Here is a 27,933-nt window from a genome sequence, read left to right on the forward strand (position 1 = left end):
GGAGTGCAAGTGAGGGAAGCAAACACTGCTGACAGGAAGGGGTCTTTAATTACAGGGAAGTGCCTAAGGGTGCAATCCTATGCAGGCTCAGATGGGAAAAAGTCCTTGCAACTCTCAGTGTTCCCCACCCAGCCATGCTGACTGGAGAATGCTGGCCGTTGTAGACTTTTTCTCGTCTAAGCCTGCATAGGATTGCACCCTAAATCTGAACTGCAAGGCATACGTGTTTCGGAGCTAACTGGGAAATCCTTAATCAAAACACTTCACTGGAACGGGTGATTAACCAAGTTCAGATTCTCCCTGCACTAGTGGGGCTTGTCCAGAGGGGTGTAGCTGTTCAGAGAGTATTTAACTGGAATCCAGGCAGTTCATTCCATGGGCAGTTTAAGTCTCCGTGTTGCAGGGCAGTGCACAGCTTCATTACAGATAGGGCAGAGATAAAGTGCGGAGGTATATGTTGAAGCAGATATTTCAAAACTCAAGGTTCACCTAGACCAGGGGTTGGCATTGTGGTGCCCAGCGTCACCAATGCCCCTCCTCGCCAATGCCCCTGGTGACTGCCCAGAGTCACCAATGCCCCACTAAGGTGCCCTTACCCCTCCCACTTAAAAGACTGCACACTTTCTTACCGGCAGCTGGGGTCACTAGGTTTGTGCTGGTGCTGAAGAAAGAGCAAGGCTAGAGTTTAGGAGAGGGAGATACAGTGAACTAAAGGCTGGGGGAATAGACTGGAGGCTGGGAGGGAAGGGGAAATAGTAAGGCAAAAGGGTAGAGAAAGAGCAAGGCTAGAGGCTGGTAGGGGAGAAACAGTAAATTAAAGAGAAGGGGAAATAGTAAAGCTAAAGGTGTGGAGGGAGTGGGGAACAGCAAGGCAAAGAGTTAGAGGGGAGAGAAAGAGCAAAAAAAATGAGATGCAGCTACACAAATGGAAAAAGTCTTTCTTTGCAGCCTCTAGGAGATAAGGGGCTTTTCTACACAAGGCATTTATCATGTATTTCTCATTCCTGCCAATTTGTTTCTGAGCAAAATATAAAGTGCTGGTTCTTACCTTTAAAGCCTTACATGGTCTAGGTCCAAGGTACCATAGGGAGAGCTTTCTTCCCTGTGTCCCAGTCCACCACCTAAGGTCCTCTGAGGTAGGGGTGTACGAAATATACTCACTGGTCCACTGGGGGGGGGGGGAGGCAATCCGTCCCTCACACCAGAATCCTCTCTGGCCGGCTCCGCTCCGCAGCAAGTCCGTGGAGCCACCAACCGGGCCCATCCGCAGCTGGACTTGTGTCTGCTGCAGGGCTGCAGACACAAATGGTGTCCGGCGTAGCCGACACCATTTGTGTCCACAGTCTGGGGCAGCGGATGGACGGACTCGGACGGACCGGCCGGCAGCAGGTAGGGTCTGTCTTGGGGGGCTCTCGGGGGGGGGTGAGGGGGGAGTCCGTTCCGCCACGGACTCCGGCGGGCTGGATTCTAAAGAATCCGGCCTCACTGGAGTCCGTGGCGGATTCCTCCGCCATCCCTACTCTGAGGGCTCTCTGCTGCGGCGGCCTAATGTGAGATGGGCAGCCACATGCAAGAGGACCTTTTCCTTTGCTGCCCCAGAGTTGTGGAACGACCTGCTGGTTGAAATTCGCCTGCTGACCTCGCTGAAGGTTTTTAAGCAGGCATTAAAGACGCTGTTATTCCGGCAGGCCTTCCCTTTTGAGAACTCTTGTTCCTTTTGCTGACTTTTGTATACTGTTTCAAGCAGTTGTTTTAAGCTGTGTTTTATTGTTGGATTTTTTTTTAAACTATTTTTAATTCAAAGTTGTTTTTAGTTATATGTTTGTATATATTGTCCATATGTTTTATGTAAATGGTTTTTTAAACTTTGTATATTGTATTTTAATATTTTGACTTTTGTAAACTGCCCAGAGAGCTTCAGCTATGGGGCGGTATAGAAATAATAATAATAATAATAATAATAGCAGCAGCAAGATAAGGTGAGAGGCTAGAAAGGGAGAGAGAGAAGACTGCCCTAACATTTTTCCAAGGTTTTTATTTAAAAAAAAAAAATTCTGAAGGGGGCAGGGAATGGAGAGCTTTGTGGGGGCCATTGGGGAACCCTGCTTTACATCATTAAGAATGAGAGTACCTTTGGACCTAATGCAACAGTTTCCTGCTATGTACTTAAACATTACCTCTCTCCCCCGCCCCGCATTTTTACCTTCCAGCATTCGGTTCCAGCAGCCCCGGTACTGTCTTTGGGCAAGCAGCCAACGCCAACAGTAGCCTCTTCGGCCAGGTAATCTTTCCGAAGCAACCACCTTGCTTTTCATAGGCCAGCTGCACTCTGAATACCAGTAGCCCTTTCTAAGAGCTGCTCCCCTCGTGTGTTGCTCGTGGCCTTCCAAGGGGCATGTCTGTCTAATATATGGGAACTCGGATTCTTGACTAGATCAGCTTCCCCCAACCTTGTGCCCTCCAGATGTGTCAGACTACAGCTTCCATCACCCCCAGGCACTGGGCATGGGAGCTGTGGGTGATGGAGGTTGTAGTCCAGCACATCTGGAGGGCATCGGGTTGGGGAAAGCTGGACTAGACACACCTTCAGCCTGATCTATCACAGCTCTCCTTAACATGTGTAGTTCTTTTTTTATACTGAATGCCCAAACTTGCTGAAGCAAAAGAGACATTTGCTTGCGTCGCCATTTGTTTGACTTGTCACATTTGACAGTGGGCATCTGTGGAGAAAAGTCCATTTTTTAGAGGGGTTTTTTTTTAAAAAAAGAAAACTTCACAAGGCCCCAAATTTTGACATGTACTCACAACCGTATTAAGGCATGAGGACACAGATTGGATTATCTCAGCTTTTCTAGTGCCTAGCCCCAATAACCGTGCACAGAAAGGTGTTGGGACAGTTTGCATGATCACCACGGTGGCTTGTTAGCCCCACGGAGCATGCTGGTTCCATGCCAGCCCAATTTGCTTAATTACCCACCATCTATTATGCGGGTGCCATCATCAACAGGCCTTTTCAGTGGTATCCTCTAAGCTCTGGAATCAGTTACCAAGTGCAGTCCAACATATCCAGGAGATTGTCAAGAGATTTCTCTTCAGACAAGCCTTTTTCAACTAGGATGATGTGTTCGTGCCATCTCTCTGTTTTTCATTTATACCTGTTATAATGTTCTTTTGCTGTTGCTATAATTGTTATTGGTCCTTTATTTTTTCTTTCATTTTAACACACCTTGAATGACAATTGTTGAAAAGTGTGCTATAAACTTACCAAATAAGTAACTTACCAATAAACTTACCACACACACAGTTTTTTTTTATAAACCACTTCGTGGAAACACTTGTGTGAAAAAGTGGCATCGAAATAAAGGGGAGAAATACCCCAACTCTCATTTGGGAATATCCAAGCCCACTGACACCCCTAGAGTAGTTCCTTTTGGATCCTGGCCCAGGTCCACAGGGAGCCTCAGCAAAGCTGCTAGTCCTCATGGAAGCACATCTGGTCCTTAAGTACGTAAGAGCCCTTTTTGAACCTGGCAAATGTGAGTTGATCAAAACAGGTGTTTTTCCCCTTTGTGTTCCTCCTTGCAGCAGTCCTCTTCCAGCGGGGGTCTCTTTGGGTCCGGAGGCAGTGGAGGGAGAGGTGGGGGCTTCTTCAGTGGCCTGGGAGGGAAGCCAAGCCATGAGGCAGCGAATAAGAACCCGTTCAGTTCCACCGGGGGAGGATTTGGCTCAGCCACCCAAAGTAAGTACACAGCCGAGGGCTGCATTTTTCCTGCTGCGACAAGTCTCATATCGTTTCTCGGGTCTGGCTTGTTCAGATGCATGTTCATCCCCAAAATGGCTGCAGCACCGAGTGGCAGCTTGCATGTGTGAACAGACCATCCTAGGTAGAATTTTCACTTCACCCCCGCCACAGTGGAGCACTTTATGAACTGAGTCAGTTTGCATGGTCAGCTGTGAGAAATCCAAGTGGTAAACATTATTTTATTATTAGTAGTAGTCTTTTTATTATTAATAATAATAACAATAATAAATAGAGCCAGTGTGGTGTAGCGGTTGGAGTGTTGGTCTGGGACCGGGAGATCCGAGTTCTAGTCCCCACTCAGCCATGAAGCTCACTGGGTGACTTTGGGCCAGTTGCTGACTCTCAGCCTAGCCTACCTCACAGGGTTGTTGAGAGAATAAAATGGAGAGGAGGAGGAGGGCCATGTAAGCTGCCTTGTAATAATTATAATATTTCTATCCCGCTCCTCAGCCAAATATGCTCCTGGAGCGGCTTACATACAATCAGTAAAACAAGACATTCCGTCCCCAGAGGCTTACAATCTAAAAAGACATGACACACAAGGAAAAGGGATGGGGGAGGGAAGAGGAAAAAAATTAGTCTTTCAGCAGGACTGGTGGAACAGCTTTGCTTCCCCCTCTCTTCTCTCTCTGCACAGCCTGCTGGAATGGCTGCTGGTAGTGACATCACCTTGGCCCCAATTTCTGGGCTCTCGTTTCTGTGCTGACCCATAGCTTTAACAGCCGCAGCAAGAGAACCACGGGGGTTTAATTTCTGAAGGGGCAAGTCTGGCTTCAAGGTCATCCCTTCATTCCCATTACTGAGGTCCTGTTCTAAGGGTCCTGATTTCAAATCTTGGTTAACAGCAGCCCCTTGGTTAGCACAGGCTCGGGTCAGTACCAGCATAAGGGGCTGAGGGCCCAGTCTCTTCTCACAACAACCTGCCTGTGCATTAAGATCTGCTGCAGGGCCCTTCTCTTGGTCTCACCACCATTGGAAGTGAGGCAGGTGCAAACAGGAGAGATGGTGCCTTCTCTGTGGTGGCGCCCCAGCTGTCTGGAACTGTCTCCCAGGGATGTTTGCCTTGCACTGAGCCTGTTGTCCTTTAGGCACCCACGTGAAACCCTCTTCATTCTCCCGGGCCTTTCAGATCTGTGTGTTTTAACTCTGCTTTGATGTGATCATGCTGCTGTTCCGTTGTAAGGATACATTTTTTGCAACAATCTTTGGATTGAGCAATAAACGCATTACTTATGTGTAAGGATGCGTCTTAGTCTGTTGGGTTTTTGAAACTTTGTTGTTGTTGGTATTGATCTTATATTGGACATTTCTATTGAAGGGCAAGATATGTAGTTACCCAAACGAATTAATAAGTACAATTTTAACTATGGTTAGGGTGAGGAATTTATGCGTGATAAAAAGCTGGGGGTGGGGGGGTTGCACTCTCCAACCCTTTAATCTAGATAGAAATTAAAGGGTTGGGAGCCTTTACATGGGCCTCCGCCATGAGTGATAAAGACATGCTCAGAGGCACACTGGTATGTCTTTGAACTTTCTGGGGCCCTGGAATTCAAAGCATGTTTCCGATTGTAAAGGTAAGCGAGCTTTCCTTTCCTTGAGCCCATAATGGGATATACTCGTAGAGGCAGGTTTGAGAAGGCATACATTTACACCCCCACACACCGTGTATGTGTTGCAGCTTTGTGTGTTGTGCATGTGTGTGTTGCAGCTTGACCTAAACCACAGGAATAACTTAAATTTAACATCTAGATGGTGCCGCATGCATTTCAGATCACGTGCTAGGAATGGTCTGTCTTGACTCTGTCAGGCCACTGATGAAAAAGGAAGGCTAAAGTAGATGGATTTTTGTTCAGTTCAGCATGGCTGCTCTTAGCTTATTTCATTAAAAAAAAACACCATCCAGTTTTCCAAAGGAGGGAGGGTGTGTGTGTAGCGGTTCTGCAAATAAGTCCACCAGTCCACACTTGTGGGACATGGATGGCCTGAAAGAGCCAGTTCTTTTTTACTTCCCATTTGCAAACGCTTCCTGTCCGCCTGGAGGAGATCCCTACTCACCATAGGCGAGTAGCTATGTGGAAGCCTGGTGTATAGAGAAACTCTGTGCTATTTTAAACCCTGGCCCAGGCATGCGTCTTCCCACCACCACCACCCCAAGTTTTGGGTGCCTTTTCCTGATATGTAAGAAAAGTCTCTCTTTTCTCCCCGCCCCAGATACATCGAGCCTTTTTGGAAACAGTGGGGCCAAGACCTTTGGATTCGGCACCGCCTCCTTTGGCGAGCAGAAGCCAATGGGCACGTTCAGCTCTGGCGGCGGGAGCGTAGCGTCTCAAGGCTTTGGGTTCTCCAGCCCAACCAAAGCAGGTATTTAGTTTGTCCGCATATCTTGTTGTGATGCACCGAGAAGGCCCTTTTTTGTAGATAGGCGATCGGCAGCACTCTTCTCCCAACACGGGGAAGCTCCCCATGTTTTGAGCAACAGTCGTATCATGCCTCATATCGGGACTAACTAAATGTCATCATGCACCAGGGAGCGAGGTTTTGCGTTCACCCAGGAGGCTGGATGTGATCAAAAAGGAGGGAGGGGAAGAAAGGGGCACGATGGGGAAATCCCTGAGTCCGCCATTGGTAATAGTTCTGGGATGGAGCGCGGGCAGCGGGGGGGCAGGGTTAGACCGAATTAAGTTAGAGTCAACCATGCTGGGAGAAAAAAATGATGTTGAGTGTGGCACCGAGGGCTCCTGGGCTAAGGAAGAGAGAAGTGGCAGCTGTAATTTGGACTAGCTCTGGTTTTGTGCACTGTCCATGCTGCTTTTTAGGGCTGTGTCTATTCAGCGCCCAAATAAACTAAAGCTCCACAGTCTCCATAAATGGTGCAAAATGTGAGAATATTTGCATATGTTTTTCCATAATTTAGGATTGGATCTAGGATCTGCCTTCTGCAAGAGGAAGGGTTGTACTCGCAGGAGGTCCTTCCACCCAATTTTGGGGAATCTCCCCCACACACACCACAGCTCACCCCATTCCACAGGGTCTCCAACTCTCTGTAGCATTTGGGGGGGGGGGCTGGAGGGGCTGCCATGTGAACAAGGGAGGTGGGAAATCCACTTCTGCCAGCACAGTTGATCCAGTGTAAACCTTCCCTAAGGGAGGACCGGGAAGCTGTACAGGGCACCAACGTCCTGTCAATAACAAACTCAGCTTGGCTCCATGCCTGGCTTTGGAGATTTCCCCAGGCATTACTTATCCATTTCAAAATCTGTCTCCACAATCATAAGGACTAGAAACATACTCTCCCCCCTCTTTTGAGTAACATCCTCAGGCTGCTAAGTTTAGCACCTATGCAAATCATAGAATACTCACAGCATTACTAGTATAGTGTATCCACAAAGCTGTAACATAGAAGACTGGATGCTTTGTGAATGGCTGATCTGATCCCTTCAGTGCAGGTGGGAATGGGTTTGGCCCCAGAGATAAATAGGAGCCTAAGCTGACTCATCAGATATCATCAGATGAGAGCTAGTACGGTGTAGTGGTTAGAGTGTTGGACTGGGACTTAGGAGATCCAGGTTCTAGTCCCCCCTCGGCCATGAAGCTCACTGGGTGACTTTGGGCCAGTCGCTGACTCTCAGTCTAACCTACCTCACAGGGTTGTTGTGAGGATAAAATGGAGAAGAGGAGGGTCATGTAAGCTGCCTTGGGTTCCTTGCAAGTGGAAAAAAGATGGGATAGAAATGTAATAAATAAACTAATAAATCTTTGGGGAGTAGTGGTGGTAAGGCCCATCCCATCCTATAGCCCAAATCATGGGCTTAATTTACCCTCCGTTTGATCCATAGTGAATCGGGTGGTTAACTTCCCAGCCAGAGAAGGCTGTCCTTCCTTCTTAAAACCTCCTGGGATTAAGGGAAATACACTCAGTGATGCCGAGTGGAAAATTTTCTAGAAACATTTCCAGTGCTTTATTTTTCTGTAGAAAGTTTTCCATCTCCTAAGTTCATTAGTAACAACGAAAGAATGTCAGTTGCAAGTACAGTATTAAGCAAGCTTGGCAGTTTCCAAGTTGCAATTAATGTTTTTTCAGGTGACTGTCCTTAAGAGAGTGTTTTTTAGAGAATACATACATGTCACTGAGCTACACGTATGTCTCAGAGTGAAATGGAACTGATAAGCAGTGGTGCCCCAGCAAGCTTAGTGGAAGAGAGCTGAACTGCGAAGGGCTGGATGCACCCGATCTCGGCTAATCTCGGGAGCTAAGCAGGGTCAGCCCTGGTTAGTACCTGGATGGGAGACTGCTTGGGAATCAGGTTCCTGCACGGAGCAGGGGGTTGGACTCAATGGTCTTGTAGGCCCCTTCCCACCCTATGATTCTATGATGTCAAGCAAAGGGCTGGATGTGCCCAATCTCGTCTGATCTCAGAAGCTAAGCAGGGTCAGCCCTGGTTAGTACTGGGATGGGAGACCACCTGGGAATCAGGTCCCTGCGCTGAGCAGGGGGTTGGACTCGATGGTCCTGTACGCCCGTTCCAACCCTATGATTCTATGAACTCTATTGCAACCAATGAGTGGTTGTCAGCATAATATGCACAGTTCTGTGGCTTGATAAAATTAATCAGTGCAGCCTTCCCCAACCTGGTGCCCTCCAGGTGTTGGACTACAACTCCCAGCATCCTCAGCCAGCCACGCTGACTGGAGGGTGCTGGGCTTTGTAGTCCAGCACATCTGCAAGGCGCCAGGATGGAGATGGCTGAATTGGTGTGTCAACAGTTTTCAGCACCTTTTTGTTCCTTTCTTACATTTAAGCAGCGTAATGGTAGTACATGCTATTGCCTTTAAATTTTACAAGTATCCCATTAAAAATATCTACATAATGTAACATTTAAATCATATTATATTTATTCATTACATTTATATCCCGCCTTTTTTCCTCCTTAAGGAACCCAAGGCGGCATACGTAAGCCTCCTCTCCATTTTATCCTCACAACAACAACCCTGTGAGGTAGGCTGGGCTGAGAATCTGTCACTGGCCCAAAGTCACCCAGTGAGCTTCCATGGCCGAGTGGGGGCTAGAACCCAGATCTCCCAACTCCCAGTCCAACATTTCCTCCACTACACTCACACTGGACACATTAACTTTAACTTTCTTCCCCAAATATTTCAGGTCAAATACTGAGACAAAAACATTAATGCAAGGGAAGTTTTTTTAGCTTTTTTGTTTATTTTACATATCGCTAGTTAACATGCTAAATTAGATAACTCCCTAGTGATTTTCTAATGCAAACTGAAAATTGTCCAATGCAAACGGAGAATTTTCTGATGCAAATGACCCTGTCCAAATTAGCCTAGTTTGCATCGGAAAATTTTCCCATTCAAAATTTTCCAGAAATTGAACACTTGGTCCTTTCCCCTCACCCTTTCCTAGTATAGCAGCCTGCCTCTTGTTCACCACTCTGCTTCTTGTATATTGGTCTCAACTTCTGCCATACTATGTCCACTAACTTACAATGCATGGGTGATCCCTCAAAACCTGGAGGCCGTAGGTAAAAACTGGTGGCTCTTGGACAAAAGTGTAACTAATCTCTGTTAAATAATTCAACTGGACCTCTAAAAAAAAAATCCAAACAGTTGTGTTTACAACCAGGTGGCATCTGTTACATTAGCCTAGACTGGAATTTCACCCAGGGTATTAAAATGCATCCCCAGCCAAACTGCAAATGAGCTATCGGTAGCAAATTCTTGAGCAGACAACCAGCCTGCTACAAGAGGAAAAGGCTACCTATGGCTACTAGTCTTGATGGCTATGTGCTTCCACCACTACCAGAGGCAGTGAGCCTATGTACGCCCGTGGCTGGGGAACATGGGCGGGAGGTGGCTGTTGCGCTCGTGTCCTGCTTGTGGGTTTCTGATCGACAGCTAGTTGGCCACTGTGTGAACAGAATGCTGGACTAAATGGACCCTTGGTCGGATCCAGCAGGGCTCTTCTGATGTTCTTAGATGGAAGTGTTGATTGGGGGAAATATCCATGTCAAATGGTCAGACTGTGGTTTGAGGGAAGTGCTGGCTAATTCCACGCTATGGATTTATTAGCAAATGGATTGAAAATAAGACAGCAGTATCATAATGCCTTGATATAAATCAATGGCACAGCCCTGTTTTGAAATATTGTGTACAGTTCTGACTATTGCATCTCAAAATGGAATTTATATTACTTGGGAAAGGGCAGCCAAAATTATCAAAAGTGTTGGAACACCTTCCTTAAAAGAAAAGACTTCTGGGGGTGTCTGGTTCAGAAAGAAAGATGCATAAGAGGGCTGGGGGTGTGATAGAGGCATATACAATTATTCACATTGAGAAGAAGGTGGATAGAAATATTTTTTCACCCTCTCCCACCATTATTCATTTATTTACAGTATTTCTACCCCACTCTTCAGCCAAAAAAAGGCTCCCAGGCTTACAAAGATGAAGAAGGAAACAGTCCCTGTCCTTAGATTTACGGTCTAAAAGACACAACACAAAAGGAAAGGAGATTGGGAGGGAGGAGGGAAATGCAAAACTCAGGCACGAGTTCCTGGTTTCAAAGTTCCCATAGGTGCTCTTTCTGGCAGGGAAGGGTGAAAGGAGCTCCCTGCAGCTGTTCGTTCTCTGGACGATGTATGGGGCCAGTTGGTCTCCCGCTTGCTGTGGCGTTCTTCCTGGGAGGCAGCCTCCCGATGGCCCGTGGCTCTCTGGCCGATGAATGGGCCCAGAGTCTGCTATCCCAGGGAACTGTCAGTTGGAGTGTGTGTTCCTCCCATAGTCCTGGAGCTCAGATAGGCAGTAGATTCAGGCCGGGCAAAAGGAGTCCCTGCTTTGGACAGTGCATAATTCACCTATAGAATTCACTGCCACAGGGCGGCTATGAGCTTGGGTGGCTTTCAAAGGGCATGAGACAAATGCAGGAAGGAGGCCGGGTCTGCCTGCAGTTACCATGGTGTCTAAATGAAACCTCCATGTTCCAAGACAGTATGCTGTTGGGGGTGGGGGCGACAGCACACCCTTCTCGGAGGCATCCAGCTGGACACTGGGAGGAAACAGGAATTCTGAACAAGGCGGACCTTTGGTCTGAGCAGCAGAGCCGCTCTCACGTTCTTATGGCTGATGACAATCACTGAAGTGACTCTCGTGGGGCCGGGGCCAGAAGTCGACATAGGCAGGCACATGCCGAGGGCCTCCATCCCAGCAGGGGCCCACTAACAAGCCCCCCAGAGTTGCTCCTCCTCTTCACCTGCCCTGTTCCCCTCTTGCTCTGGCCCAGACATCCGTGGTGGTGTCAAGCTCCCTGGCTCTCTGCCGGTCAAGCCAGCAAGTGAGAGCAATTATGAGGAGGAGGCGCAAGAGCAGCTGGCGACACTGTTGGTGAGAAGGCGGGCTCCCTGAGGGAGGGGGCCCAATGAGGAGGGCGTCTTTCCCAAGGGCGCTCAAAAATCCTGGAGCTGGTCTGGTTCACTCCTTGGCAGTGGCACAGTCTTCCCATGCATTGATGGGCAAGTCACTTAGCTCTTATTCTGGAGAGAGGCATAAAAGATTGCGCCTGATGTCACTCCCGATACGACTCGTGTGTCTCGCACCAAGGTTTCTTTTTCCGCCCCTAGAAAACGGCCGAGACGTTGTTACTTGCCATGAAAGAGAAGCCTCAAGCTCTGCAGCAAAAGAGAAAAATCAGAATCGAGTCCCATGCCCAGGCAATCCAAACTCCGCCCTGAGAGAATCCGGATCCTCGAGCCAGGGGGCTTGTGGCTCAGCATGAAGCTCCTTCATGGATGCTCAGCGTTTCAGCCTTTTGCAGGAGTGGCCCAGAGGCTGAGCTGCTCTTCCAAAGCATTCTTGGCAGAGGCAGGGGGAGGAAATGCCGCAGACCTGCCTCCGGGAAGCCCTGCTTGCTTCCCGGTCTGCGCGACAGGTCAGGCCTGTCGTGCTGCCTGCCTCTAGGGTGCGATGCGCAGCTACGCCTGCGAAAGGGTTGCCGTCTTGCTGGCGACATCAGAAGCCCCGCTGCCGTAGCAACGGCCGGCTTCTTCTCTGAGAGCTGGGGGGCCCGGCGGCGGCGGCTGCTTTGCATGCAGGCTCCGGCAGGCGTCCGCGGCCTGTTTCTCTTTTCCTGATTCATGTCAAAGGGATTCCTTGTTAAGGACATGCCTGCAGAACCCAGCCACTCCGCTTGCAGTGAGTGCCCCGGCAGGAAGGATGCACAATGAGGCGGCTGTGGAAGCGGAACACCCCCGCCCCCCGCCCGCCCGTGCCTGTGCAGATGGGGCGTGGGGGCTTGCGGACTTGCCATGGGGAGGCCTCTGGTCTCGGAGGCGGCGGGGGGCAGGGAGGGGGGATTCCTTCAGACGCTGCGTGAGGCTCGGTCGGAGGAGCAGCAGCATCGCGTGCAGTACTGCCAGCCTGGCAGATGGCCCGTGGCCTGCCTCCTTCGCAGCCGTCGTGAAACTGGCCAAGGCCTGGGCACTCCCCAAGGTGGCCCCCAGCTTCATCGGCCTCCTGAATGAAGCATTGCTGGTTACTCTTCCCACACCTTTGTGGAGAGGTCAAAGGCTGATTTCGGGTACGCCCAAGAGGGCATCGAGCCGGGTCTGTCCTCCATCGGCTCGAGCGGCCGAAACCAGAGATGCTCTTCAGACCATCCCCACCCCTTAGGATGTGTACCTTTCCAAGCAAAGCAAAACCCGCCTTTCGCCAGTCCCCCTGTCCTCACACCTTCGGGGGTGGCACATGCGCCTTTGGGAGCACTGCGGTCGTTCCAGAGGTCCTGCAGCAACTACCGCTTCACCACGCAGCCATTCGGTTCGGTGGGGCCTTCGTAACCGGGAAGCCTAACCATATTTTCTCTTCTTCTTTTCTCTCTCCTCTGTCTGTTGATCGTTGACGTTGATGTCTTTTTCTTTGTCCCCCTTTTTTTGCCTCTGTGTTGCTCAGGTGGCTTCGGAGCTGCTCCCGTGTTTGGCAGCCCTCCCACTTTCGGGGGCTCCCCCGGGTTCGGAGGGGTGCCAGCATTCGGTTCAGCCCCAGCCTTTTCAAGCCCTCTGGGCTCGACGGGAGGCAAAGTCTTCGGCGAGGGGACGGCAGCCGCCAACGCAGGAGGATTCGGGTAAGCCAGCAAAAGGGACTTGGTGGGTCAGGGGTCCCGGGCGGGTCAGGGGTCCCGGGCACCTCCTTTGCTCTCTTTGTGTAAGTGAAGTCGGTCACAGCACTCCGTCGGCATGACCCAGAAGCAGAACCCAGGTGGATGCCACATGAGCAGAGGGGTGGGCTGGGCATGGACGCTCCGACCTCAGTGGCTGGGACCACGGCGGGCAGAGCGCAAGTTTAGCCTTCCCCTTAACACTGTTCCCATGCTTGTTCCCATGTGAGAGGTGATGATTACTCTGCTATTGCTGTTGCTGCTACTATGATTATTGCTATCACTGTTATGATTATGATTATTGCTCTACCATTATTAATGCTACTACTGATACTACTGCTACTATTGCTGCTGCTACTATTACAGCTATTACTATTACGATTATGATTATTGCTCTACTACTATTCATACTACTACTACTGATACTACTATTGCTACTACTATTATTATTATGATTATTGCTCTACTACTATTCATACTACTACTACTGATACTATTGCTACTACTATTATGATTATGATTATTGCTCCACTATTCATACTACTACTACTGATACTACTATTATGACTACTATTATGATTATGATTATTGCTACTACTATTAATGCTACTACTAATATTGCTACTACTATTATGATTATTCTTGCTACTGCTGTTGCTATTATTATTGCTCCTGCTATTACTACCATTATTATTACTACTGCTGTTGCTATTACTGCTGCTTACTATTATTACTACTAATGCTACTATTATTACACCGCTATTATTCATTTATTCATAACTATAATAATGTCACTTTGCAGTGTGCATTTTATGTGCATTTATTCATAACTATAATAATGTCACCCCGCAGCATGCATGCCACTTTAGCTGGCTTGAGTCTGATTTATCACAGAAAACTGGGGTATAAATGCCTCTGTAAATAAATCACTAAGTATAAGATTGGTCCCTGCCCCGATGAGCTTCCCGTCTAAACTTTGGGGAGACAACAGAGTTAGGGGAGGGGGGAAGGCAGGGCAAGAATTTGTATCTGGTGCAGCTTCCATTACTTCATCTGAGCCCCAGCAGGACAGCACTCCCCAACCTGATGCCCTCCAGATGTGTTCAATTTCAGCTCCCAGCATGGCCAGCTGGGGCCTGCTGAGGTTGAAGTTCAGCACATCTGGAGGGCACCAGGTTGGGACGGCTGCAGTAGGGCATGGGAAGCAGACGGTTGTTCTCAAAGCTTCACGGAAGCTTTTGGAGAAGGAAGGTGAGAGGGGCAGAATCGTAGCTCTGTTCTCGGAGTCAGTTCCAGGCGGAGGCATAGCAGGTGGGGGATCAAGGGAGTCGTTTTGGGAGCGCAGCACATGAGCACAGAGACCACGTGGAGAGGCCCTGGAGGGCTTTGAAGCGAGGACTGCTGCTCCCTCAGGTGGAGAACAACAAAGCCTTGCACCTGGAGATCCACTAGCAGAGCCCCACGCTCTTTGGAGGAACGTCAGGATGAACACGAAATAAATAAAATGGAAGGAGCAGCCAGCCTGCTGAAGCTGGAGATGAACAAGAGACTTCCAGGAAGTCCAAGTGATTTGAGAAGAGGCATCGCTTCCCGTAGCACACACTCCACTTGGCCTACCTTTGCCTCCAGTCCAACAGGCTTTGCAGGTTTTTGAAGCAGTTCCCCCTGTAGCCTGCCAAACCTATTTGCTAGAAGTGAAAGTGAGATAAGGGTTCACACCACCTTCACAAGCAGCAGTCCCTCTTTCAGAGCTCCTTTAACCTCTCAGCTAGCTCATATCAATTCTGTGTTTCAAAGTAGAGTGGATAAAAATCAATGATTTTTATTATTTTTTTAAACATCAGTATTTTAAAAAAATTTCAGTCGGGGGTTTTCCATTTCAATCAGACCTTTTTTAAAAAACAAACAAACTGTGAATACTATGTTTCTCTTAAATAACTAGTTTAAATAATCTGGGTATACGCATATTAGCCCCACAGCTAAAATCTAATCTGAATCAATGCCTCTGTCAAATACATTCAGTTAAAGGGCTGTTCTTATGCACTTACTTCTCTTGGGCATCTCATTTTTACCTGCTACTTTGCCATGGTCCAGCCCCATCACCTTATAAACCAAGTGAAGCAGAAAAGAGCAACACTGGAAAGAAAAGACAAAATTGTCCAGTGTGCTGGTTCCTACATTCCCGTACATAACCTCAGAAGCTGTCACAGCTGCTGGTCATAAGACAGATCCTATATGGGAATATTTTAAAGACATTTCCTCTATAAATCTTTTTTTTTTTTTTTAAGGAAAGCATACAAAACTTAAATGGTGTGACAAATAGAGGCAAGGCCTGGCTGTAAGATTGAACCAGCCATGTCATCAGTAGTTGTAAATTAAGACGGTTTAGTCGTCAGATTTGCACCATGGTTTCGAAAATTTACAAAGAAGTATCAGTGGGGATCTTGATTAAGGGCGCAATCCTATGCATGTTTAGACAGAGAAAAGGCCTACAGCTCCCAGCATTCCCCAGCTAGGGGGATGCTGGGAGTTGTAGGCCTTTTCTCTGTCTAAACATGCGTAGGATTGCACCCTTAATCAATGATTTAAATTGGCTGGGTTTTTTTCTTGCCGATTTTAAATTGCCTTGATTTAAAGCAGTCCACCCTCTTTCAAAGCCAAGCCTCAAGCACTCTTTCCACCAAACGAGGCTGCATTTTCAGGTTGGGGCTTCCTGGTGTTTCTGCATCCGGCCACCCAAAAAACCGACTGCCTGCCACTGCCATTTTAGGCGGTGACTCACAAAAGGGAAAGTGTTTGCTCAACTCACCCTTCCTTCCCCTTTGACACTTTTATCCCCATCAGAATGACCGACGCTGTTTACGTTTATTCATTCAGGCATTTATTAGGCTATATCTCGTGTGCTCCGTGTGTGGCTCTCTCGGCAACTTCTAAAAAGTATAGAATACTTTTTTTAAGCAATAAAACGGTTCTAAAAACATATAATTCACCAGCAATTAAAATCAATTGAGCGAAACAAACTTAAAAAACACATGCTGTCATCTCAGATGCTGGTGTTTGTTGATGCAAGAGAAGCAGTGGTAGTGTTTCAGAGGAAATGGTTCTGCGGGGCTGACGTACAGGGATGCAGGCCCCCTAGTATAGCAGGGTAAAGTGTGGTAGGGTTGATATCAGGAGTGGGAAACTGCGGTTTATGTCATCAGAGAAAAGACAACTGAGACGGGACATGCCTACCTTTTGCCTGCAGAAGGGCTCTAGTCCAGTGGTGGGCGGAAGATAGAGCTGGCTGATTTGCAGTAGATCAGCAAGGATTTCTGACTCCCAGGGATTTTAACGATAAAATGAATCCCCTGCCCTAAATTATACTGCTGAACTGAAGAAAGCTTGGGGTAACCAGGGTTGGATTTTTGTGTGGAAGGACCATGAGCTCCATTCCGTTCTGGTGCTCACAACAAATCCCTGGGCTTCGAATCGTTGAATTCGAAGTTCATGTCTTTGGCATCAGGCAGATCTCAGGGTCCTAGTAAAAAGCCAAAGTACATCCTGCCAGCCTGACATCTTCCCACCCCTACCCTAGTCCAATTAACTGCCTCTGCAGTTAAAAAGAAAAGAAAAAAAAGATTTCAAGTAGTGGATTTGGGAGACGAAGGCCTCTGCTAAAGATCTCGGAGAGCCACTGATAGCCGGAGAAGGCTGTACTGACTGGAGGCGATAGGTCCGGCGGTCTGACTCAGAACAAGGCAATACGAGGTAGAGAAAAGTGGGTAGAGAGAAGTTTGCCTTCTCCAACTGGGTGCCCTCCAGACGCCATGCTGGCTGAGGATTATGGGAGTTGCCCCCCGTCACATCCAGAGGCCGTCAGGTTGGGGAAGGCTGCTGTCATGAAACCGGTTGGCGGTACCATCAGATCAGGCAGAACGAGACAGGACTTCACTGACCACATAGTTTAACTCACGGGACTGTCTGCCACAAGGAAGCCGGCTTGGCTGGATTTCGAGGGTGTGTGGCAGATTCATGGAGAAATGACCCCTAAATGGACATTCCCTGCTCTGGGACAGCGTGCCACGGAAGACCAGGTCTCAGGGCAAGGCACTGGAGAAGGCAAATCCTTACTTTGATTGGGGTCTCCCTGGAGGCACCTTAGTTGGCCATGGTGGGAAGCAAGGTGTTGGAGTAGGCAGGCCTTTGCCCCGATCTGGCAGGGTCTCCTTACGTTCTTAGCAGGGCCCATCCTAACGCTGTGCGCTCTTTTGCTCTCTGGTACGCAGCTTTGGCGGCACGGCTAACACAGCATCATTCGGCACACTGGCGAGTCAAAACACCCCCACCTTCGGATCCCTCTCTCAGCAGTCCACAGGTTTTGGCACGCAGGGCAGCGGGTTCTCCGGCTTCGGGTCCAGCGGAGGAGGTACGAGGTCTCGGTTGAGAAAGGAGGGTGGTTTGAGGAGGCCAGCCGCTGATCGTCTTTAGGCAGGTGGAGAGAGAAGGAAACGTGTTTTCTCAGCCACGCTCTGTCCCAGAACAAGTTAACCAAAAGTGCCGGGGGGTTCTACCTCCCATATGGTTTGGTTTGGGGGCACACTGTTTTTCCTGCCTTCAGCACAGACGTTGGCAAGGGCCGCCTAAGAGCACACGCAGAGTTTCCATCCCCTCATTGTTGTCTTGCTGCCAGCTGGGTTCCAAAGTGTAGCAGGGGTGAGGTTTAGGGCAGCAGTCCTCTGTTTGTCGGGTTGTGACCCACAACTTGGCTGCAACCCTCCCAAACGTGGGTTGCCCCAGCAATTCCCTGGCCACCTTTTGTCAAAGAGGAGAAAGACAGACAGAGAGGCGGGAGAAAGTAAAGAGAAGTGGAAGATGAAGAAATCCGAGAAAGGGCTGTAGCTCAGTGGTAGAGCCCCTCCTTTGTGTGCAGAAGGGTCTAGGTTCAATTCCCAGCTTCTCCAGGGAGGGCTAGGAAAGAACCTTGCCTGAAAAAACCCTGGAGAGCCACTGGGCAATACTAAGCTAGATAGGACAGTGGTCTGACGCAGGCAGCTTCCTATGTGCCTAAATTAAAAGTGGATCTCTGTCCCTGGATTAGGCCTAAAGGTGGGTTCAAAGGACTAGAAAGGTTAGTCTTGGAGCCTTTACACCATCGTGTACTACATGCTTTGTATGTAACTTGCCCACTAATCCTTTTAATTTTGCTCCCCCCCCCCCCACAGGCTTTGGCTTTGGATCATCTAATGCGTAAGTCCCCCCATCCCTGTCTTATACATTCTCGGTGTTTTTGTGTGTGTGCGTATGAAAGAGCTTCTTTGGGACTGAAATACATTCAACATGGTAATCCGAGTCAAATTTTGAATCGGTAGGAGATGGTTCAGCCTTTGTTCGCTCTCTCTTTTCTCCTTGTAAGAGCCTTAACGAGAAGCTTAGGAGCTAGATGGAAACAACCCTCCCGAGAAGCCGACCCACTCTTAGAAATGCTCTGCTGGGGTTTTTGCCTTCCCATTTTTTATGTAAGACTTTTACTAATGGTGTTTTACACCAGTGCTGCACTGTGAAAAGCGGAGATCTGAGCAAGCTAAGGCAGCGAGGGACCCTGTCCTGCTGTTTGTATTGTGGTAAGGCAGGAGTGGGGAACCTCAGGTCCCCGGACCAAATCCAGGCTGGGGTTCTCCAGAGAGCCACATCCCTTTCCCCTGACCACCAACCATTTGCTGGTTTCCCACCTTTTGTGTCATCCCCCCATCCCATTCTTAAAGGTAGAAATGCCTCTTCTAAAGCATTGTTACCGCCAGGAAGAGCTTTAAGCTAAAACAAGCTGGTCTGTTTGGCCCCACCCCTTTTGCCCCACCCACCACTGGAGTGCGGCCCCCGAGAGCTGCTCTGAAATTGAATTTGGCCCTCAAGCTGAAAGAGGTTCTCCACCCTTGTGCGAAAGGTTTTTACCAGCAGTGCAGCCTCTGGCAGTGACTTGGCTGAGCTGTCCAAATGCCAGAGAGAGGGATGCTGGAGAATTCTGCCATGGACTCAAATTAGACCAGACTCCAAAGAATCCGACCTCCAGAGTCCGCGGTGGACCAGCTGCACTTACCTTCCGAGTCCGGAGGAGTTCCCACGGGGCAGTTCTCCAGCTCCCTATAAGACACAATACGCTAATGGCAGCGGCCATTAGCTTATCGCAGGAAAGTTACAGCCATGAACAGTGTATTGTACACCATTTGCGGCTGTGAAGAACTGACTTTGACCTAAATACAGCCGTAAACAGCTGCAGTGTAGGTCAAAGTCAGTGCTTTATGGCAACAAATGGCATACAATACACTATTTACGGCTGTATTTTTCCCGCAGTAGGCTAACGGCAGCCACCATTAGCGTGTCGCATCTTATAGGGAGCCAGAGAGCTGCTCTGCCAACTCCGTTGGGTGGGGCAGGGCTCCAGAGGATTGTTCCATGGAGCCCCCGCCCCAGACCAGACAGTGTGGGGTTCGTATATCCCTAGCCAGAGATGGGCAGGGCTGGCAGAAGAATTGTTGTACATCGCCTACAGTGGCTGGGTGATCAGCCAGATGGGCGATTAATAAATTTAATTAATAAAAATAAATCCCAGAGCAGGGGTGGACAACGTGCGGCCCATGGCCTCACGTCCAAAGCCACCTGCAAGCCACGAGTTCAGACCTGTCAAAAGCGATCTCTCTCTCCCTCTGCAGCCTGCTCTGCGGGGCGGAGAGAGTGAAGGGGGTGGCAGAAGGAGAGACAAGTCATAGCCTCGCCCACTTTTGGCTCTGGCCGAAGCAGCCCTCAGCTCAAGGCTGGGGATACAGGGTCGTGGGTTCGAGCTTCTAGTCTCTCTTTCGACCATGGTGCTTTTTTAATTCTCACTGTTGCAGAGAGCAGCCAGGACGTGAGCATTGCTTGATGGAAATGCCTGTGTGTTTTTATGGGTTAGAAGTAGACTGAAGCCCTATGAAATGTAGGGTCCGCAGGGCAGAGTATGGGTTGCACGTCTGTAGAGGGCAGGCTGCGCTAAAAGGAAGCAGGGATTCTTCAGCCGGCTGGGGAGAACTGGCCCCATCCCTGCTCGTCTGCCTTCTGGCAACTCTGGGCTTGTGACCAAGAGACCCTTTGCTTTTCCTGCCCTTTTAGAAGCATCTCGGGATGCCTGTCCCTTCCTGGCAAAAGGCTCCAAGAGTTTTCAACTAGTCCGTACCGGTAGGATGTCCCTCAGGGTAACCCAGACTCCAGGGTTGTTTCGTTTAGGTAGCGATTGTGTCCTAGTAGCTTCACAATGGCTCAGCCTAAGGCAGGGTGGACAGCTTGGCCTACAGCTCCCGTGATCCCTCACCGTGGGCTATGCTGGCCAGGACCAGTGGGGGCTGGTGGCTCCGCTTTCAGTGGGGCTGTGAATCCATTCTGGGTTTCAGACAGAACTTTGAAGGAACTATCCAAGATGCCAAACCCATTTGGAGGATAAGGTTCAGCACCTTGGATAGCTCCTTTAGCGGTCTTGCTGAAACCCAGAATGCATTCACAGCCCCACCAAAAGCAGAGCCCCCACTGACTAGGGCTGATGGAACTTGTAGGCCAAAACTTCTGGAGGGCCACAATTTCCCGGCCTGCAGCCTACGAGTTAATTCCCGGAAGCTTCTAGCAACAGCTGCTGTGCAGCGGTCGCATCCGAGACAGGCGCCTTTCTGTGCTGGCAGAGGGGGGCTGTGGCTCACGCCCTTTCGCTTTTTGGCTTGCGTCTTTCAGATCCACCTCCGGATTTAGTGGCTGGAGAAGCTGAAGGGAGGCTGAGCTGTTCTTGCCCTGCTGTGCGATGACCAGGAGCGGTGGATGGATACACCCTGCAATGAACCTTCAGGATTTTTTTTTTTTAATTTTTCAGCCCCATTCTCCGACTTCCTTTTTGTACAAAAAGAAAAAGAAAAATGCACCTACAAAAATGCCTATTTTTTTTAAAGGAATGGTCTCTCCTCTTTAAATAAACTATTTTCTCTGTGACAGTACCGTTGACCTTCCGGGTTTGTGAGTGAATTGTGGAACCTCTTTTTAGGGACCTGTCATGTTGCTATAGGGGAGCAGAGGGGTGCAGGCTTTCGAATGTCACAAACCTGGTTGTTTCACATCACCCGGGTAAGCTGTGGAAATGGCTCCTAAGGGCTTTCAAGGGGGTTCAGGCAAGTTCCTGGAGGAGGGGAGATCTGTGGACTGCTATTAGGGCTTGGGGCACACAATCAACTCTGAAATATTAGAAGGGCAAGACCAGACCCAGCCCACCGACCCACCCAAATCTACAGAAACTTGAACCTCCCCAGTTGAACGTCCACAAGTATGGAGGAGAGGGAGTTGATGGGTTATCTGCAATTTTATTCAGGGTTTCAAGGGGAGAAAAGAACGGGAAACAAGTTGAAAATGGAAAAATAAAAGTAATGAAGAATGGAAAATGCCAAGGCCAGAGAATAAGCATTCTCTGCAAGGCGTGGAATTCTGCCTCCCCCCAAAGGAGTGGGGTGCAAAACAGTAAGATCCTGTGAATAATGTAGACTGTCCCCTTAAATAGTGAGGAAATGGGGAGGAACCAAAACTGGCTGAGGGAAGGGGGAATTCTCTTCTGGTCTAGGTGGAAATCTAAGATTTCGAGGAAGAGGAGGACAGAGAACTGTGAGCAAGCACCCTAAATGTAATAATAGTTTAAAAGGGGTGAGGGGGTGGAGGCAGATTAGGACATTTAGGGAGTGAAGCTTCCTTTGGCTGAGTGGAAATGAAGGTCTTAAATGGGCAAGAGGTGGAAGGGGAGAGAAATGAGCTCATTCCAAATATAAAAATAATACTATTGGTAAAAGTGGGGAAGAGGAAGAATGACTCTAAAGCCCTAAAATTAGGAGGGCAAGGTGAGGGCCTTACACTAGGACAGAGATGTAGAATCTCAATCCCAGAGGCCAAATTCAGCTCACCTGAAGTCACAGGTGGCCACGCCCCTTTTCCCTGGCCATGCCCGTGGCCTCAATCATCGGGTGGTTTCCCAGCTGTTGTGCAGTTTCCCCCACTATTTTATAAGGTCAAAATGCCTCTCCTAAGGCTTTCAGCTCAAATGTGCTGGTGTCTTTGGCCCTGTTCCTTTTGCCTTTGGCCACGCCCAGCCTGCAACGCAGGCCCCAAATGCTTCTCCAACATGGGATTCAGCCCTCTGGCTGAAAGAAGTTCTGCACCCCTGCCCTGGAACCTCCATGCCTAGGAGCAGCCTACCTCTGAATACTAGTTGCTGGGAGCAATCGACTTTTCACCCTGCTTGTGAGCTTTCTGGAAGTATCTGTCTGACCACTGTGAGAAGCAAGGGTGCTGGACTAAATGAGCCTTCAGTCAGATCCAACAGGGTTCCTAGGTTGCAATGTTATGATGCAGGACCTTTATGCATGCAGAGTGTCCGCTCTTACCCTGAGCTACGGCCCCTCCATGCTCAGGGAAGCCTGTTGGCAACTCATCAAGGATCTGGGACTGTGAGACCACACTACACACTACTTGTACAAAGAAACATGGACACATTCAGATCTGCTTCCGTCATCGATGCCCTGCCAAGCCAAATGCAATCCGTGATAGTGCTCGTTCACAGTGTGCGTACTCGTACGCACCCCCACACCTGTTTTTGCAAACCAAGGCCGCAAAAGGAGCATTTATTTGCTCTTACATCCCGTGCCTATAGGTTTGAACTCTGCGTTTTCCATGAGTTCATGGACTCCATGATTCTTGTCGCTGTGAATTCCACCATAGTGGAATTTGATGCCACGTTTCCTGCGGTTGCGTCTTTGCAAGGCCCGTAATAACATGGAATTTCGTGCTGCGCAGCGTGAGGGCCCCTCGCTTACAAGGTTTAAAACCGAGGTAGGCGCCACGCAGCCTCCCACGGCTGTGACTGTGGCCCCCGCAACCCCTGCCGCCACCCCCACACTGCTGAAATTCGGCATTGCAGCAGCAAAAAAAATTGGCCTGGCAAACCACTATGGAGATTCAAAAGTGCCCAATTTAGCTTTAAAAGCGCCGAGCTGGATGTGGCCCTTTTGGGTCTCTGTAGCGGTTTTTTGCTACTGTGGGCAGTGCGGTGGCAGGAGCGCTGCCCGCAGGGGAGCCCAGGAGCTGGAAATTGGGGGGCCCAGACCACCTGAAGTTGATCACCCAGGTTTAAATGCAGGGGAGTCACATTTGTTGGGGGCCAGGGGGAATCAATGGGTATTCTCCGGGGCTTTGGGAATTATATATACACACACACACACACACACACAGTACTGTGCAAAAGCCTTAGGCCACCACCAGCTTTGCTGTTTTAGCAAAGTTTTAATGACCATCCATAATTATTTTTCGGTCTCGGTATTAAGATACAAACAGAAAATACAGGAAATATGTACAGGCAAAAGTCAGTATTTAGTGTGACCTCCCTTGGCTCTAAGCACATCTTGAACTCTTTTGGGGAGACTGTCCTGAGGTTTTCTGAAGTAATCTTCTGGTATATTATGCCAGGCTTCTTTCAGCACTTCCCATAGTTCTTCTTTAGATGTAGGTTGTCTTTTATTTCTTTCTCTGCCCAGGTGATCCCATACTGCCTCTATAATATTCAGGACTGGACTCTGTGGAGGCCAGTCCATGACTGTCAGTGTTTTATCAGCTGTTTTCCTCGCTAAATATGATTTCACTGCGTTATCATGCTGAAAAATGAAACCATTCCCAATCAGGGCTTTCCAGAAGGAATGGCATGATGAATTAAAACCTGGCTGTACTTTTCAGCATTCATGATCCCATCAATACGGACAAGATCGCCAACACCACTGGCAGAAATGCAGCCCCAAACCAGGACAGACCTTCCACCATGTTTCACTGAAGGCCGCAAGCACTCATTCGTCCATCTCTCTCCAACTCTTCTTCTCACATATTGTCGACGATTGGACCCCAAAATTTCAAACTTGGATTCATCACTCCATAATACTCTTTTCCACTGATCCGCATTCCAGTCTTTGTGAGCTTTAGCATATCTTAGCCTTTTCACCCTGTTCCCCTTCCGCAAAAGTGGTTTCTTGGCTGCTACCCTTCCACGAAGACCATTCCTGGCCAGGCGCCTGCTGTTACTCTAGTCAGGGGAGGTCACGCTAAAAACTTGCCACTTTAGCCTATGGAAGCTTTTTTTTCTGATTTTTTTTTCTATTGTTGAGTACTGCATACAAATTTCCTGTATTTTCTGGTTGTATTCTAATGAAGAGACTGAGAAATAATTATATATGGTCATTATACCATTGCTAAAACAACAAATCTGATGGTGGCCTAAGACTTTTGAACAGTACTGTATGTGTGTGTGTGTATATATATATACACACACACTAAAAAATCATGTCCCGTCTCTAACTTTGTGGCTAGGTACGTTCTGACTACTATATAGTCAGACTGCAGGGAAAAGGGGGTTGCCAGATTTGACTTCTGTAGAAACTCATGTTTTTATGCTCCTGTAAAGTATATAAAGTGTTTTAACACGCTCATGTGATGGAATGCCCCTCTATAACAAAACATCATAATCCTGGCATATAAAAAACTAGCCAGTCAGGGAGAAATCTAGGTGAAAACTCTTCTCCCTGACCTGCTCCCTTTCTACATGCAGGGAATTAGGGAGTGGGAGTGAATTCAGCTGGGAGATGGAGCCTTGGTTGTTCTCCACATGTCCATAGTCGTTATGGCATAGTGTCAACTGCTGTGGCCACTTCTTACAGATGGAAAAGCAGGTTTGCCAGAGAAATGCTCAGTTTGGCCAGTCAAATACTGTGGGATTTTTTTAAAAAAAATTTTGCCTTCCTGTTGCTGTTCAGGTATATATGTAGTCTTATGGTTTGTACTGGTTCTAGCAGACATGGGTTCAAGACCCTTCTCATTTGTGATCCTGGCAAGTTTTTCACCTGCACCTCCCTCTCTTTACAGAGGCTGAACTCACCAGTTTGCTAAGGGAATGAACATAAAATGTAAGTTGTTTAAATTCTGCACTGTAATAAGACACAGTTCCCAGGTTCTGTGTTCAGAAAATCAATGCTTTAGCATGGGCTACTTTCATTTATTTTAAAGATTTCTGTGCTACTTTTCAGGAACAATGTCCTCTCAAAGCTGCATACAGTTTAGAAAAACTATTACCATAAAACAATGGTGCAATAAAACATTAATATTGAAAGCATAAACCAATTAAAAATTATCCATAACTAATCAGTGAAAAGAGAGGCATAACAGCAAACGTCGGCCCGAGGGAAAAGTTCCAAAATTAAGGGAAACTACTAATTCTACCACTCCAACCCATAAATGAACTGAAATAAAAATGTATACAGGCCCACCTGAAATGAAACAAAGCAGAAGCCAAATATATCATATGAACTGAGGAAACTAGGAATATTTTTGCAAATCTTTTTGTGGCTAGCAGGTTGCGGGAGGTTAGGCTTTTTTTATTTTGGCAGGGATGCTGAAAGTGGAGAGATAGCAATTTGAATTTACAGAGCGTTAAGGAAGGTCTGCAGTCAGCTCTCCTGTGCATGTGTGGCCTCTACCCTTTCAGTATCCACCCTGTTAGCAGCAACTGCCCAAAAGGTTAGCAGGCTTTCTGAAATCCTGAGGACTAGAAGCCATTTTTTCTGGAGAAGAATTGTGCATGATTCCTTAGGAACAATCACTTTCTACATTTAGAAAGCACACCTGACCACTGCATATTCATAGCCTTCCTTTTTCTGTTATGAAATAAAAGCTGTGTTTTTGTGTTTTTCGAAAGCTACAGGATTAACTACAGAAATTGCAACTCCTGGCTCTACAGGGCACTTTAGGGCAAAGCTGAATAGTTTTTGGACTGGTGTCTGATTTTACTGCCTCGTTCTTACCATGCTATATTTAAGGAGGGTGTTATTTTCGATTGGCACTTTTTGGAGTTGATCACGGAGAGCTGTTGTAGTAGCAGCTGATCTTTTAAGTTTATAATGGCACCTGCTGTTTAGCATCAATTACTTATCTATATATCTTCTTGTGAAGTCCTGGGCAGTTTTGGGTAATCTGTTAGAGAGCTCTTTGTGGTTGCAGAGAGATGAAGGAGGTATCAAAGTACAGAATTTGCAGGGGAAATTGTGATTTTTGCCCATTTTTACCTCTCCTCCCATCAGATCAACACGGGGGGGGGGGGGACCCTTAGGTAAATGCAACCTGCAGTCTTTTAATCTTCCATAACTAATGGCTGAGAGAGCCCTGGCTTCACTCAATTGAAATGAGTCCTTCCAACTCCCTACTGCCATTGACTCTGCTGCTGCGGTGCTATGGAATGTTTATGAACATTCCAGCTTCTCCAAAGTTGTTGTTATTATCAGCAAGGGTCAGATGGCTCTGTGTGTTGTTGGTACAAAAGCGTTCAGCAGAAACTAGAACAGTGCCCCACACTGAAATATTACTTAATTCCTAGCCCGGTGGAGTGGGGAGACAGAAGGGACACCGAAGGTATTACACAGTCCCACATGTGCATAAACACATTTCCACAGGTCCCTACGAATCTCTTCAGCCATCATGCTTCCCCCCAACCCCAGGCCAAAAAGTATAAGTGTGACAATCTGTAAGCGATCCAAATTCCTGCCGGTTTCTATTTTTTCAAAGGGCAAAACCCCCTTGTTCTCTGAATCACTTGCCCTTGGGGCAATCTGATTGAATCTAGCTCCATCTAACACAGAGGTGGGGAACTTTTTCCGTTGGGGGCCATGTCTCCTTGGAGGTAATCTGTCAGGGGCTGCATGCTGGCAGGGAGAGGGACAAAGCCAGCAGGCGGAGCAAGAACCAAAAGTGGGTGGGACATCCTCTTTTCTCTCTTTGCCACCCTATTTTCTCCCTTTGCCACCCCATTGCCACCCCTCCGCCCACTTGTATGAAATTAAGTTGATCGCTCTTGGTCTAACCTAACTGAGGCTGCAATCCTACATACACTTACCTGAAAGTAAGCCCCATTGAATGCCATGGGACTTACCTCTGAGTAAACATGCATAAGATTCCACTTGCCGCTGCCAGTGTATAATACCACCTCTACGAACCGCATCTTAGGACTGTTACAAATTACAGACTTTGGAATTTTTCCATCCTGCCCTGAAAAAAAATCTCCCTGGCCCCCACCACCACCACACCTCCCTTTTTTTCTTTTTCTTTCAACCGAACATCTAGCTTGAATAGTCAGGGAAACTCACAATTTTGCTCTCTGTTTTGTAAGGCTTTTCACTTTTAATGCTGAGTGCTTTTTAGAGTTTATGTTTGCGGTATTGTTCTGCGGTTGGTTTATTCACCTGCTGCATTTATGGTGTGTCCGATTTCACGTTTATGCTTTATTTTTTATACTTTATAATTTTAATGTTTACCTGCAAAACTGCTCAGATACCCTTTTTTGTTCTTGGGTGGTATATAAATAAATACATTGACATTTTAGTTGGTTCTAATATAAGGTGTTGTATGACCTATATTGCTTTTGGATTTTTTTTCCATAATGGACCAGGATTGTCTGCCTGCAGTTTTAATCTGATGAGTTTCAGGGGCGGGGGCAGGGGGGGTGTCCTCAGATGTTAAAAAATGTTACACTTCTATCTGTTGTATTATATTTTAATGGAATGTTTTAACTGTCTGCCTCCAGTCTTGGTTTGGGACACCTTATAAAGTCAGGTATATGAAACTATAGGCCAAGGGTGTTGAACCTCTTTCAGCCAGAGGGCCAAATTTTGTTTCGGAGAATTTCTCGGGGGTGGCATTCCCGCAGTGGGTGGGGCCAAAGGAAAAGGGGCGGAGCCAAAAATATCAGCCTATTTTAGCTTCAAGCTCTTACGGCTGATAACTAAGCCTTAAGAGCGGCGTTTCAGCCTTTTAGAACGGGGGGAAAACTGTGCAAAAGCCAGGAAACCACCAAATGATTGGTGGGTGAAGGAAAGGCGATGTGGCCAGAGGAAGAGGGTGTGGCCATCTG

At 48.0% G+C, this 27,933-nt stretch overlaps 1 protein-coding gene across 3 annotated transcripts in view; it reads left to right on the forward strand.

Annotated features, from left to right (window-relative positions):
* The window catches only part of NUP214 (nucleoporin 214), a 97,772-nt gene extending 76,822 nt beyond the window's left edge, over positions 1-20,950 (forward strand). For 2 of the 3 annotated variants that reach the window (XM_084820811.1, XM_084820812.1), the window contains exons 30-35: positions 2,211-2,281; positions 3,586-3,739; positions 6,014-6,163; positions 12,758-12,929; positions 17,231-17,370; positions 20,697-20,950. In XM_084820811.1, coding sequence (XP_084676937.1) covers positions 2,211-2,281; positions 3,586-3,739; positions 6,014-6,163; positions 12,758-12,929; positions 17,231-17,370; positions 20,697-20,767 — 758 coding nt within the window. In that variant the 3' untranslated portion in view covers positions 20,768-20,950. Of the gene's footprint in view, positions 1-2,210; positions 2,282-3,585; positions 3,740-6,013; positions 6,164-12,757; positions 12,930-17,230; positions 17,371-18,166; positions 18,192-20,696 lie in introns of all 3 variants that reach the window. The other variant, XM_084820813.1, reaches the window with a different exon arrangement.
* The last annotated feature ends 6,983 nt before the right edge of the window (positions 20,951-27,933 follow it).

The sequence above is a fragment of the Heloderma suspectum genome, chromosome 14 (genome assembly GCF_057233095.1).
Source record: "Heloderma suspectum isolate Gila_16-S chromosome 14, 16-S_ref, whole genome shotgun sequence".
Taxonomy (NCBI): Eukaryota; Metazoa; Chordata; class Lepidosauria; order Squamata; family Helodermatidae; genus Heloderma; species Heloderma suspectum.